Genomic DNA, 15810 nt, shown 5'->3' on the forward strand with positions numbered 1-15810 from the left:
AATCTGTCTCCAAATTTGCAGATTTGGGCAAATAACTAGACCAATTTTGTACTGTGATTGTACAATCCAAGATGGCGGTATAGAATCTACCTTAATTGGAAACTAATAATATCTATATGAAATCTAAAACTGCCTTTCAGACAGTTACATTAAGTTGCTGTTTTCTAAACACTTTTTCTATCTATCAAAATATCATATTAACATGATTAATATATACTTTTTACTAAAATAATATAAGACACATACAAAGTTTTATTATTACAAACATATTAAAATTATGCATATAATGTAATAACATTAACAGTACCAATAAATTCATCTACAAACATGTTACAATATTCAAACCCATATAAAAATAAGGAGATGTGGTATGATTGCCAATGAGACAACTATCCACCACAGTTCAAATGAAGTGGATGTAAGCAATTATAGACAACCGTAAGGCCTTCAACAATGAGAAATAACCCATACCATATGGTCGGCTATAAAAGGCCCAGACGTGAAAATATGATACATGTTGGCAAGCAGCAGTATCATTGCACCTATTTAATTGATTAAGACAGAATAATATTTTGAAATCAATGATGTCATGGTCAAACTACATTTATCAAATGTCATACAATTTTACAATTAAAGGACTTTTGAAATAGCCTTCTCTGTCATGTTGAAATATATATGCCTAACACTTTTTTAGAGACCAAATATAATAGGTCTGATACTAGTAGAACTTAATAACTGAACTAATTATGAATACTAACAAATCAGGATTATGACTAAGTAATACATTTTGTACACGAAAAGATGAAAATATAATTTTATTTGTTTTAATTTTATAAGTCATAATAACAAAAACTTGATACATATTAAATCTAGAAGGTCATTTTCTCAACATAATTTTTTATGTATCTCCATCTTAAACTATAGTATTTGGGACTTTATTGGTGTAAAACTTGGTCAATCAAATATAAACACTTAATTAAAAAAATAAAATCAAATTCATCATTTTTAATATAAAAATCTTCTAAATGTAAAAAATAAAGTGAAAATAAATATGTAAAATAAATAAAATTACTATGTCAATAATAAATATTTTTCATAAAAAATTTAAATCACAACAAAGTATATTTTGTTGTTTTAAGTAAAAATATACAAAGAGGTAAACAAATGTGACTTTGAATCTAACCATTTGAAATTTATGTATGGGAAATCTAAAACAGTGAACAAGGATGATATTTTGTTAAGTAATACTCTGTATTAAAACTACAGTGGATTGTTGGAACGTGTTGCATCTATTAGCATATCAAACCTGATGGAGGGAAATCTTTGAATGTAGGACAGAAAGTCACAGGACAAAAAGTCACAGACAAAAAGTCACAATTCAGTTTGAAATTATGTTTCTTTGAACAAGAAAACACTTATTTTAAAAAAAAACATTTTTGTATTTTTCTTGAACTTTTTTATATAAAGCTACTTGGTAAACAAAATTGATTAAAAAAATATCAATAATGATCAAACAATTGTTAAGAAAACAAAATGTCAAAGTGGCTTTGTACTTAAACGGCTTCATGGTGCCAAGAAATATATCCTTTGCATGATTCAAATTTAATAAATCTTCATTTATCTAGTCCAATGAACTATTTCCTAAACTGTAAAATGAATATATTTAATAAAAAGTAAATTTTTCAAGATCTTTCTCTTGAATATTCAAATATTGTATACAAATTATTTGTGACTTTTTGTCCTATCAAATTTGTGACTTTCTGTCCTGTGACTTTTTGTCCTCTGACTTTCGTCCGTTTCCCAAATCTTTTACTGTTTGAAAAATGTATTTTAGACTACTAATGCAACCAAATTCAAAGCAGAAAGCTATATTGGTGTCATTCTCTATCAGCAGTTACTTTATCATGAAATACTAATGTTTTATATCTTAAACTTACAAGAAACTTACAGTTAACTATTGTTGCTGTTTTCTTAACACTTTTTTATCTATCAAATTATCTGTTTACAAATATAATACTTTTAGTACATTTATACTAATACACTGTAACATTTTTTTAGATCTTTGTGTCAAATAAGACACATACAAATACATTAAAATCATGTATACAGTGTAAATAAATTCATGCTACAAAACATTCAAACCCATGTAGTATCATTGCACCCTTTTTATTGATTCTGAAAGTATAATATGTTGAAATCAATGATGTCATGGCAAACCTACATTTATCAAATGTCCTAAGCTTTCAAAATTACATTGTTTTTGATATAACCTTCTCTGTCAAATTGACATATATACCTAACAATGTTTTAGAGATGAAATATAATTGGTCTGTTACTACTTGAACTTTATTACAGAACTAATTAAAAAGATCTATTTAGACTAATGATTAAACCAATAAAAAAGGTTGTGATCAAGTACACTCTGTCACACAGACATTTACATCTATCAATTGACCAAATCATATCTCATTTATTACTTATAGTAATTGAAAGCTGACCAGAGTATAAAATAAGGTCAAAGAACCTTCTTTGATGTACACTCTGATGAAGGTAAATCCAGAAAAGAGCTTCAGACGAATTAAATTCATATAACTTGTTGTTTTCATTTTTTTTTTTGCACTTTACAATAATTCTTTCATAAACCTACTCACTAACTTTCAGGTAAGTCAAAATGTAAGTAACACAGCAAAAGCAATAATTGTCTAACTCACTCAATACTTCAAAATCTATCCAAAAAAGGGCTGACCATCAATGATTATAATTATTCTATATAGAACTTTCAGGCACTCTCCAATGGATATATATTCAAAGAAGAAGGTGTAATAAAAGTCATTATCTGGCAAACAAAATCACAAAAAATCATACTCTTATTAATCCTAGAATGATTATTTCTTTTTTATCAAATGTAAACAATAGAATAATATGACCACTAGATGCCAAAGTGTCATCCATAATGTAAGTGAAAAATAAAATGTGCATGAAGACATGATAAACCATGATAAAAAAAACAGTATCACAGAGTATCATTTTGTGCGTTCTAAGCATTTTCTGGATTAACCTTCACTGATATCTGACAGACAAAATCTAATAGTATATGATGAATGATTACTGACTCATAAATAACACTGTAATAAACAGGAAATTACTCTATATCATACATTTGCTTTGGTCCCTCTGTTTGATTTAAATTGTTGTTTAAATTCAACATTCAAGAAAATCATAATTGTAGGAGACAGATCAATGGTTATCAAATTTTTGTATTTGTTAAGGTGGATCATTGGTATATATTTCCTCAGATAGAATGTTCTTATACTTTTCAAAATGAAGATTATACTATGCTTTTTTCAAAAATATAATTAAAAGTATGGGTCACCATGCTATTTTTCAAGCTACCAGTCATGCAAAATTGCATTAATTTGCATAGATTGTTCATGAAAAAACACATTTTTGTGAAATAAAAAGAAATCTATGAGATAGAATTTTGAAATAAAACATGAGAAGATAGGTTTCATAATATGCTTTAAGAAAATAAAAAGAAAAAATGGTGTCACTGAACTTGTTTTCTTGCTACAAGTAAAAAGCGAAAATTTCACTATCCCTCCAGTCTAAAATTTTTATTATAAAAGTTATCTTTACATAATTAAATAGTCTTGCACATAAATTACAAATCTGTCTCAAAATTTGCTGTTTAGGTAAAGAACTAGACTGATTATGTACTGCTATTTTACAATCCAAGATGGTGGTATACAGTGAATCTACCTTAAATCTTCTTATAAACATATACAGTGTCATATCGCGTGACAATAATGAACTTTCGAGCTGGCATCCAACATAAGGCTGTTGATTCAGAGTTGGAATGATCTTCTGGCTTTGGTAATGTAATAACTGTCTTTGTGTTTGTGCCATCTGTCCTTGTCTGCTTTACATTAGATCCATCCATAAACAATATATTTTTTTCTTCATCCAATGTCATGCTTTGGAAGTTAAATGGACTGGTAGAGAATGCATTTAACTGTTGTCCATTCATATTGAAGCAGGAGATTCTTTGGTTGTAATGAACACAACAAAGATTCACATCATCTACAGAAAATAAAATCTTTGTGTCAGAAACATTCATTATATGTTTAGGCTCAATATTATTATCTTCATTCTGAATGCTTATGTTCACTTCTAAGACTTCTGTTTCAGCACAAACCAAAAGCCTTTTGTCCATAACTGCAATTCCACCAGTTAACCTTTCAATTGGTATATTCTTTGTAATTAAGCCGTTTATTATATCTACTAATACTACGGTTCTATACCGACATAAACTGACCGCAACAATAGTGTCATCAATAACTGCAATTTGGTGGGACATCTGCAGATCTTGGTTGGGCATTGCTTCGGCTGACAGGTCTTCTATATTGAGTGATATATCTCGCTGATTTGTCCCATCAAGGTGACAAACAATCAATTGTTCATTCCAGACATTCAACATTACTATATTATCCCTACTAACAAACTTTACATCTTCTATCATACCAAGTAACGATTCAATTTTGAAACTTCTCTCAAGTTTATATCCAAATGTTATATTTGGGGAGTACACTATTGTGTGATCTTTTGTGCTAATTCTATGTTCAGCTGAACAAGAGTCGCATAATACCATGCTACATTCTTTGCACCAGCACAGGAGGTTTTCTTCCCTTGTTGTTTTACATGATAAGCACCTAAATATGAAAAAAAAAAAAATTATATTAACTTTAGAAAACTACAAATGACTTTTTGAAGTCTTCAAATTGAACAACATGCTCTTATATAGAGCCAGTATTTCTCACCTTGATTGTATGTGTATTGACAACAATGGCTACCCTCTAACCCTACTAAACCTATTCAATCTCCATAAGTTCAGAAGCTAGTCCATAACCGACTTTACAGTTATTTTTCATTGCATTTCAAATCGACTAGCATCAAGTATCACATATATAAATTTCTTGCGGTGGGAACTTCCTGCTTTCAAATTGACAGTCAAATAAATTGAAGATTATAAATCTAATATTTAGTTTAGCAGCAATTGGTCCTTCATTTGATTAAATTTTTTATCAAATTTGTAATCCAAAATTCAATGGATGTTCTATCAAATTTTTTTTTTTACAGTTATGTTGGTTTCTATGTTTATGTCTGAAAATGGATGACCATACTTTAATATTGATTATTAAACCAAAGTTAAGTAGCTAAAGGTTCTTCCAGAGCACCTGACTTTTTGAAAGAGTTTGTGTTGCTCAGTCTTTAGTTTTCTATGTTTGGAGTAAAGATTGCATTAATGAAATCAAAACTTTTATGTGGCTGGCTTGATTGTCATCAATTCACTTCTTTTTAGATAAACAATACAGGGTGCATTGGGCATTACATTCTATAGATCAGGGCCTCGAAATGGTCAACAAACCAAAAGATGTATGGACAGTAATGTAACTTTATAGAAATATAATTGTCTATCATAAGCAGTTCCTATCAAACTTACTAAAGCAGAAAACTTAATATTGAAATCCATAATCAATTCAGTCACTTGACCATGACCTAGGGGGCAGGGCCTCAAAATAGTTGTCAAACTTATATATACTGATAGTAATGCAACTTCATACAAAATATAATTGATCTATCACAAGGAGTTCCAATCAAACTAACTTAAGCACAAAACTTAACAATTGTTGATGCCGTCATCATTATCTTGCCACCAGAAAAGCAATCCTTATGTCTCATTTTTCGTGACTTTTGTCCCAGGCCAGACAAAAATGGAAACATACAGAATTTTATCATTCATAATCATTTTCACTGCAATATATATATATACTCGTGGGTTGCAATTGGGAGGACGACATTTATCAAGTCATCAATGTAAATAAAACCCTGCATTGTAATGTGTTTTCTATAATGTTTGTTGGGTTGCTGACTTAATGAAATTTAACAAATATCCACTTTTATTCATAGCTACACATTCATACAGGTCACTGCATTTCCTTAAAAAATATGAAACAACCCATAGTTTAAAGGGTCCTTAGAAAACAGGCACCTAAAAAACTAGTTTTACCCTGGTATTGTGGCTACTTATAATGTAAAGCTCAACATACTTGCCAGAGTTGCATTGTACTTACATTATAATCTCATAGTTATAACCAAAAACATCTGAAATATGAAAAGAAAATTATTCTAGTTTGTTTTATATATATACAATACCAATATCAAGACCTAAGATTTATAAATTTCTAAATATTGATTCCAGAAAAATCTTTTATAATAGTTATATTCTCCCACTGCTTGACTATTGTTTTAATGTTTGGAGTTTTTGTCCTAAACATGAGCTAGTAAGAATTATAAAATTGCAGAAAAGGGCAGCAAAACTAATTTTAGATGCTGATTCACTTTCAGCCTCAGCACCGATATGTAAACAGCTAAGACAGTAAAATCTTATGAATTCATCATTTTTACCTGTTCTAAAAAATGGTATATTTCATTACAATTTCTCATTGGATCTTTTTTAAAGTGTGTGATTGTTTGATAATTTTGTAATTCTTTGTTACTTATATTTAAATGTATATCATGATGACCCGAGGATAGATTGGTTTTATAGTTAACTGTCACCTCTTTACATAATAATCTTTAATATCATATTCTTATTATTAAAACATTTCATTCTGATGGTCATATAAACAAGGAGATGGTAGTACAATGTATTAGAGGCAAAATTGACCATAAAATTGTATATATATACATGTACATAAATTTCTACAATCTAAATAAACTGCTTCGCCGAGCGCAGCTGGATACGACCGCAGAGGTCCAACCCTAAACAGTTGGGGCAAAAATGGACACAATATTCAAGCTTGATACAGGTCTGAATTTGGATTGTCGTATAAAAATCATCTGTTCAATCTATTTTTTCAATGAAACACTGCTGTTTTCCCAGCTGTCAAATTCATGTTCACCGATTTGACTCAAATTCTCATATTTGATTTATAAAATACTAAAACGCATATCCAAATTGTGAAAAGTCTAAAATAAACAATTTACAATGCATGGGCTCAATAATATGTACAAGCAGTTCATGTGTATTTTAGTCAAGACGCCATTTTATTAACTATTGAGGTGACCTTTGAAGACTGCCGACGGTCATATAACCCGATATAAACATAAATATAGATATAAATAGATAGCGAACTCGTGCAATTAGATTTTTCTAAGTCTGTATGATTTCATTTTAATAGGTTAAAAAATATATGTTAATCATCGTTTCTACCTGTATAAGAATGATTTTTTGTCAATTGAATCAGTCAATCAAATGGTTTACCCTTGTTACACTTTCAATGTTGACATTCTTTTCCTTTTAATAACTGAACACGCATAATTCATGCATAACCCATCTCTATCTAAGGGGTTAAACTGAAGGTCACATAAATACGGATTCAATGAGGTCGAATTATTCACTTGCAAGTGAATAATTCATCAGTGATGTTTCTTAGCTTTAGATAAAATTGAACCAAACTGGCTGCTAAAAGCAAATTATTATTTCACTATTTCACTTTCATTATAAATGATTGAACAAAAAAAATCATTTATTAATTTTTTTATATATCTCATAGCTAGTGCCCCTTTAACTGTATTGTCAAGAAAATACAGTAAAATGGAAAATTATATAAATTTCTGACTGTTTGACTCATACATCATGAAATATGATATTGAGAACAATCCTTCCTTCATTAGATTTTCGTTCACACAGAAAATATATTTTGTGTGTTTATCTTGTTGCTGGCAAAGGGGATGCTTGTACTCTCTTAAATTATCTGAAATGTTCCAAAAATTAGCTTATGTTTTGCTAAAATCTGGAAAACACCCTTATCATGATGTCTCTTAAAGAATGTCACATTATTTCATTAACCCAAAACTAATAATTACCTTCCCTTGGAGTCAAACAAAGTAGGCAACACCATGGCCTCCAAAAAAATAGAGGCTTCAAGGAGTATTTTAGCGTAAAACTGATACAATATAATTAGGCAAATCCTTATAACTTGGTAGGAAGTTAATAAGCAATGATTGTGAAAATGCATCACATGGTATAGCAAATCCACAAGCTGTATAACAAATTCCAGAAAGCTCTCAAAATCTCATGGGACAGGCAGCCAAGGGTAAAACAGTATACCACACTCCTTCGAAGGGGGTATACAAATGAAACATGTAAAAATATTTTCGCGAAATAAATACACACAAACATAAAAATTTTCATGCATATTAAAAACCTGGAATACAATATATCTCAAATGATCTTGACAATTGTACTTGAATATCTACCTGGATTACCCCTAAGAGCCTCATTTGAACTGTGATTTTGTAACAACAATACGAGTGATCCACATTTAGAGCCAATTAAGGATTAAAGATATCACAGAAAGACGCACGCTGGTTTGACAGTTTTATTGTGTAGTTTATAACTTAATCGGATAATCATCTCCATTTAAACTAATGACAGTTTTAATGATTGCATTGATTGAATAATTCATCAATTGTGTAAACAGGAACTCTGGCTTGTATTATATTGGTAAACAAATGTAGACTTGATTAAAGAAAAATTAAATATTTTAAGAAAATAACTGTAGTTAAATCAATTTCAGGCAAAATTACAAGCAAACATTATTGTAAACTGAAAAATTTGGCTTCAAATGGCCAAGTTAATTTTTAACACATACTTTTGCCATCCCAGATTCAACGTTTCAAAGTTTTCTCGTTCACACTATTACTCATTAATCTGTGAACATGGTGAAGGGTACCTACTATCCTAAATATAAACTCATATCACTTCCTAGTAAACAGACTATTATCTATATTTTTTTTCAATTTCGGTAATACACTAAAATAAAGTACACATGAATATGTCGGCAATACCAAATACATGAAAAAAAGTACATATACAGTAGTTTGTATTCATATTTTACACATTTATAAAGATATAATTACCTGCTTCTTTATGTAAATCTTTTTTTGATTCCTGAAAACATATTAAATCATTAGCTATAAAACTTAATATATAAAAAAACCCCTCTTAATACTAAAATTGGACAGAAAAAGTTTGAACGCGTTATGATCTGTCATTTTCTTCTTCAATGCAGGTCAAAAAAGGACATGTGCCTATTCATCAAAGGACACTCTCCAACATTAAAGACGAGAATAGAATTCATGACAAAAATCTCTGTTTTGTTGATTTTGTATTGCTGATCATTTAGTCTGTTTAGTTTCTCTCTATCTTCTTTACTTTTTGCTCAAAACACAAAAGAGGGACACTCTCCAACATTATAGACGAGAATAAATCCTCATTAAAGGGCAATCACTCCTTTAAAGAGTGACAGTCTACTAACTATATCAGCAAAATTTAACTTGTTAGTAGATCTTGACTTGCTGATCATTTTTGTGATTTAAAGTGTATATTTATCTATTATAATTTTTATCATAGAAGGCAAAATGCTGTATAGATGTAGAAATCACAGCAAGATTTTATAAACAACGATGTTGAAAATCCACATACAAATTGTGTTTGCAAAATTCAATGGAAAGTAAAACCAATAGGCACCTAGGAGCCTGAATGATCACTTTGATGTATTTTGACCAAATGCAAGTATAAGCATTTCATCAGAACCAAAGCAATAACTTATGGTAAATACCAAGACTGAAGTTACAGCACTTGGAAAATACCATTTAAAGAACATGTATGCATGGTTTGGTTTTTTTTCATTTCCTCAGTTCTTGAAAAGGAAATAAAAAGGTATTTTTCTTTATGGCTTCAATTTAGATCTCCATTTGAAGCCAGTTTTCATTTCAATAGTTATTGATGACCTTCGCATGAACATCCCTGTCAGGTTTATGTGTATAATTATTCTGTAAAAAACTTTCAAGAAAATTTATGTATACATACATTTTTTAGATGAAAAGTTTATAGATTATCAGTGGTTTTTCAAACAAGAGATATCCTGGAGTTTAAAAGATCATTGATAATCTGTTTATCACTGTTTAACGATGTAGACTGATGACCTCATCATGTTCTCTCTCTACTGAGTTTAGGGTAACTTTTGATTTTGAGACATTATTGAAAAATTAACATGTTTTTGTTAAATTTTGTATTGAAAGACATCATTAACATAAATAATACATTTTCATCTGAACGATATCAAAAATACTTCCAAAATAATTTTAATTTTGGTGAAGACTGTTCTTTTAAAATTACTCAAAATTTGCTAAAAATTAAAGTGTTTCACCATATATAAGTATCTATAATTTGATCAAGTACCTCATATGTACTTATGTGAATTTTATGAATATTGAAGGACTTTTAGAAAAAATAAATCAAAGAATCAAATGGCATCTTGCAAAGAATGTTTTTAAACAACGGAGAACTTCCAATGTTTGTAAAATGAACATTTAAATATTTGAAAAATGACTAAGTTCCAAAGTCTGGGAAAAATGCCTAAAAATTCCCCAATAACTTCCATAATAGCAGGTCCACAACTTCAACATATGTGCAATCTTCATGTGTAGTTTAAGGGATCTGTGTTGAAAGCTGTAGTAGGAGTTCATTACATAAATTAGGTACCTATACTTATAACCATCGCCATACTATTAAGCCAGTTTTGGACTTCATCCAACCCAGCCAAAATGGCTCTGCTGCGAAATATATTCATAGGCAGGGTTTCCGCTGGGGGTGGCCATTTTCGCATTTTGCAAAAAAATAAAAATTCTGGTGACTAAAATTCCTTATTGGCGAAAGAAATATACCGGTTCAACTTCATCCATTGTTTACTTTTTTCGAGTTACTCTGACTTTTCGCTGATCAGACAATACTGGAAATACCTTGAACTCGTTACGATTTTGATCAATATTCAGCTGATTGCATTTTATAGCTATCGGCAACAAACTGACAAAGGATTATAATTAATAAAGGTGTTAATTGTATTGTTTCATGAAACGGTTTGGTTTAATGGCTTCACATGTCTCTTAAAGAATTTTTTTTAACTTTGATTGAAATAATTGTTTTGAAGTGGGTACTGGACAGCGTTTAAGCGACGCACTTGTTTGAAGCATATTTTACATCTCCTCTTTTTCTTTTAACAATGGTCTGGGGGAAAAAACCGGTTGTTTGAAGTGGGTGATTTACAATCGTTTTTGCGAAGCATGTGTTTGAGGCCATAGTTTTATGTTCAAACTATTCGTTTATTAATTTAATGATGGTCCGGAAAAGAAAACTATTGTTAAGAAGAAAAATATTCAAAAGTAAGAAGAATCTCTGACTTTAGTCTTTATCCCTCAACTAGATGGGAAGTATCTTATAAACTATTATAGATGATTGATTGACTGTTGGTTGCTTAACATCCAGTGGCAAATATTTCATGCATGTTCAGGAGGAGAATAAATTTATTAATAAATACAATAGGTAGGTCTGGTACGAGAGGTCAACTGGGTTGCAGGTCAGGAAAATTTGAACTGCCACAGGAAAATGAGGGTATATTGGATAGGGACAGAAGTTAAGCCTTGCAACAGGCCACCTACGGACCCCCCCCCCCCCCCCCCCCCAAAGAGTTGTTGCAAGGATTCTTAACGTGCAGAGAGCGGGACACTCTCTCTACACGAGGCATCGGATTTAATGTCCCCATTCTGACCGTGCATTGCTGCATACTTGATACATCCCGATCAGCCAAACGGACGCCCCACTTTGGCAAGGGTTTTACTGCCGGTCGGAAGAAGACCTGTAGTGACCATATTTCAAATCCCCACTCACCCTTGGGGACTAAATATTATAGATGAATCTTGTGTTCCCCGGCAGAATTCTGTACGGAGACATATTGAATTGGTAACGTCTATGTCATTTGGTCTCTTCTGAAGAGTTTTCTCATTGGCAATCATACAATATCTTCTAATTTTTATATAACAATGTGACAACTGATTTTTTTTTGTTAGAAAGAAGGAAAATTTTAAACTCAAAATATGTTTATGTTAGTTGGCGAAAAAAAATGAAAGTGGCATTAAATATATTGTTTTGGCGAAAGAGGTGGCGAAAAAGAAAATTTACCCAGGGGAAACCCTGTTCATAGGATATTGGCCCTTCCTCTTTTCTTTTAGATTTAGACAAGTTTGATTATATTAGTTTATTTTGTTAGAAAGAAAAACAAAATATTACACTTATTTTGTCTTTTTTAGTAACCATCTAGTACTATCCAGGATACTCCTAGGACAAATCTGCATATCCCAATTTCTACTAGTAGATATTGGAATTCCAATTTGTACTAGGAGCATACTGATTACTAATGAATTCCAATTTGTATTGTAACATTTATATACATATATGTAAATATCTGTGTGTGTAAACTGTGTTTCTTACCTGCAATTGGAGTGTTTTCTCATATGCTTTAATTAAGTTCTTTTTGACTTGTTTCCTTTTCCTCAAATGATCAAGTCTTGATTTTGTGTTCAGCATTTTTATATAATCAGTGCCATGGCCAGCAGACCCAACCTAAAATAGTCAAAAACTCAACAAAGTAAGTATGTTTATTTCTCTATAAATTCTTCAAGTTTTAAAGGGGCATTGGCTGTCAAATTCATGTTCACTGTTATGACTCAAATTCTCATATTTGATTTATAACATACTAAAACGTATATCCAAATTATAAAAAGTCTAAAATAAACAATTTACAAGGCATGGGCTCAATAAAATGTAACATCGTTTCGATTGTATTTTAATCTAGACGCCATCTAATTAACTATCTAGTTGACCTCCGAAGACTGCCCACGGTCATATAAGTGATATAAAATAGATATAGATATAAATAGATAGCGAAATTGTGCAATTGGATTTTTCTAAGTCTGTTTTTAATTTCATATTATAGGTTAAAAATATATGTTAATCATCGTTTTAACCTGTATAAGAATGAGTTTTTGTAGATCGAATCAGTCAATCAAATGATTTACCTTTGTTTCACTTTCAATGATGACATTTTCCTTTTAATAACTGAACACGCATAATTCATGTGTAATCCATCTCTACATGTTGTTAATCTTGTATTCCTGATAATTTTTTTCTGTTTAGTTTCTCTCGATCTTCTCTAGTTTTTGCCCAAAACACAAAAAAGGGTAAAAAAGTCATTTAATGGCAAACTCCTAAAAGGAATCAACTGATGATTCTGCATTGTTGACTTATTTGTAAGTCTGGTCTTGCTCATCATTTTACAATTTAAAGTTTCTTCTATATCAATTATAATTTTAAAGATAAAGGTAAAAATGCAAAAATATCTATAAATCGTCATTAAAGGGCAATAACTCCAATAAGGAGTCAACTTACAATTTGGGCTATTTGACTTATTTGTAGATCATTTTTGCTTGTAAAGTTTCTATCAATCTATTATAGTTTTCATGATAATTGGCAAAAAAACAAAAAAAAATGGTAAAAAAAATTTCTATAACTGGTTATTAAAGGGTAATAAGTCCATTAAGAAGTCAACTGATTATTTCTACCATGTTGACTGATTTGAAGATATTGTGTTGCTGATCATTTTTGCTGTTAAAAGTTTCTCTCTATCTATTATAGTTTTTAATATATAGTAGGCAAACATGAAGAAAAATAATTGGTAAAATTTGTCATTTAAAAAAACTCAAAGAGCTAATAATTTTGTACGCCAGAAGGGCTTTTTGTCTACAAAGCTCTCATCAGTGATGCTTCAATCAACAAAGCTAAAGGCCGAATACAGTACGAAGTTGAAGAGCAGTGAAGACCAACAATCTGAAAGGTTTTGCCACATACAGCTAAGCTAATCTTTTCCTGAGGTAAAAAAAAACCCTTTAGGATATTACTCTTAAACTCACTGAACAGTTTTGATGTTTTTGACAGCAGGTAGATCTCAGATTTTCTCTATCCACAGCGGTTGTCAAGACAAAAAGCAAAACTTGAATTTTACCCCTATGTTCTATTTTCAGTCATGCAAGTCATCCCAGGTATGGGGAAGGTTGGGCACCCGCTAACATGTCAAATTCACCCCGCCACATTCTGTATGTGCCTGTCCCAAGTCAGGAGCCTGTAATTCTGTGGTTGTCGTTTGTTGCTGTGTTATATATTTGTTTTTCATTCATCATTTTGTACATAATTTAGGCCTTAATTAGTTTTCTTGTTTGATTTGTTTTACATTTGTCATTTTGGGGCCTTTTATAGCTGACTATGTGGTATGACTTTGCTCATTGTTGAAGGCCGTACGGTGACCTATAGTTGTTAATTTCTGTGTCATTTGGTCTCTTGTGAATAGTTGTCTCATGGCAATCATACATATTCTTTTTTATATGTAAGTCATGTTGGTTTCCTAGAGAGGTCATCAGACACATTCCTATCTAAAGATACCCCAATGGTGATGGTGGCTAAGTTTGGTTAAAGGAGTAGGGCTATATGGCTCTTATTTGGTATAGCAGCAGAGACTTAGGTTACTGACCCCTTTATGGGAAACAGTCCTAGGTTGTGGGGAGAAGAATGTGTGAACTAGATCTGCTTGCATCAGGCATGTGCTGTTGACTGTTGTATTTGCAAGTCCCTTCTCCACCTATCCAATACAGCAGGGGAAAGTTATTTGGGCTTAGCGGATTTTTAGTGATATCCCTTACTCCTAGAAAGGAAAAATGGGCTCACGAAAGAGAAATGACTTTGTGTGGTCTATAATGAATCCAAAAAGACTTGCCTGTGATGTCTTAAAACTTCTATGAAATTATCAGAATGACTCTAATCAGAAATCTGAGTATCTATTGTTATTAGTTAGTCTGACTCTATTACCACGTTTTTATATAGATAGGCAGAGAGGATACACAATACGACTCGTGTTTATATCAACAGAAAGTAAAAAAACCTAACAATAAAATTTTAAGCAAATAAATAAATAAAGCAAGGACAATTCTGCTTCTAATCGTACCAAATTGTTTAAATTAAACAATTATTGTCTTTATGGTACTTTTTTTTGAAAACGTAGTTTTGAATGAAATACACTTAGTAGTATAAAATTGAAGAATTCAATTTTTGATGAAATTAAACAAAAGTTTAATTTAGGACCCTTTGGACCTCAATGTGGTATTATCTTATTAATAATGAAAAGCTTGACCGTTTACAAGTTCTTAAACAGGAGGGGGGTGGGGGAGACCCAAGGGGACTCGCCTTATATTTCATTTGATTTGTTTTATTGTCACATACAAGAATATATATTTGGTTTCAGGGTATGGATCTTGACCATTTACAAGTTTTCAAAAAGAAAGGGGGTGGGGGTTACCCCCATGGACTTTCCCTATATTTCATTTGATTTGTTTTATTGTCCCATACAAGAATATATATGGATAAGGGGTGGGGATTTCGACCGTTTACAAGTTCTCAAACAGGAGGGGGTGGGGTGACCCCAGGGGACTCACCTTTTATTTCATTTGATTTGTTTTATTGTCCCATACAAGAACATATATGGTTTCGGGTAGGGGATCTTGACTGTTTACAAGTTTTCAAAAAAAAGGGGGGTGGGGAGTTACCCCCATTGATTTCTTCTATATTTCATTTGATTTGTTTTATTGTCCCATACAAGAATATATATGGTTTCGGGGTGGGGATCTTGACCGTTTACAAGTTTTTAAAAAGAAGGGGGTGGGGGTGACCCCCATAGACTTCCCCTATATTTTCATTTGATTTGTGTAATTGTCCCATACAAGAATATATATGGTTTAGGGGTGGGGATCTCGACCTTTTACAAGTTCTCAAACAGGAGGGGGTTGGGGTGACCCCAGGGG

General features: G+C 31.3%; 1 protein-coding gene across 1 annotated transcript in view; it reads right to left on the minus strand.

Moving 5' to 3' along the window:
* Nucleotides 1-206: 206 nt before the first annotated feature.
* LOC127711056 (uncharacterized) overlaps nt 207-15810 on the minus strand; it is a 73790-nt gene continuing 58186 nt past the window's right edge. Inside the window, exons 13-16 of the mRNA XM_052217013.1 lie at nt 12395-12526; nt 8986-9016; nt 6132-6162; nt 207-4709 (exon numbers count right to left, since the gene is read on the minus strand). Of these exons, the coding sequence (XP_052072973.1) occupies nt 3761-4709; nt 6132-6162; nt 8986-9016; nt 12395-12526 (1143 nt within the window). The 3' untranslated portion in view covers nt 207-3760. The remainder of the gene's footprint in view (nt 4710-6131; nt 6163-8985; nt 9017-12394; nt 12527-15810) is intronic.

This window comes from Mytilus californianus, unplaced genomic scaffold (genome assembly GCF_021869535.1).
Source record: "Mytilus californianus isolate M0D057914Y unplaced genomic scaffold, xbMytCali1.0.p SCAF_8, whole genome shotgun sequence".
Lineage (NCBI taxonomy): Eukaryota > Metazoa > Mollusca > Bivalvia > Mytilida > Mytilidae > Mytilus > Mytilus californianus.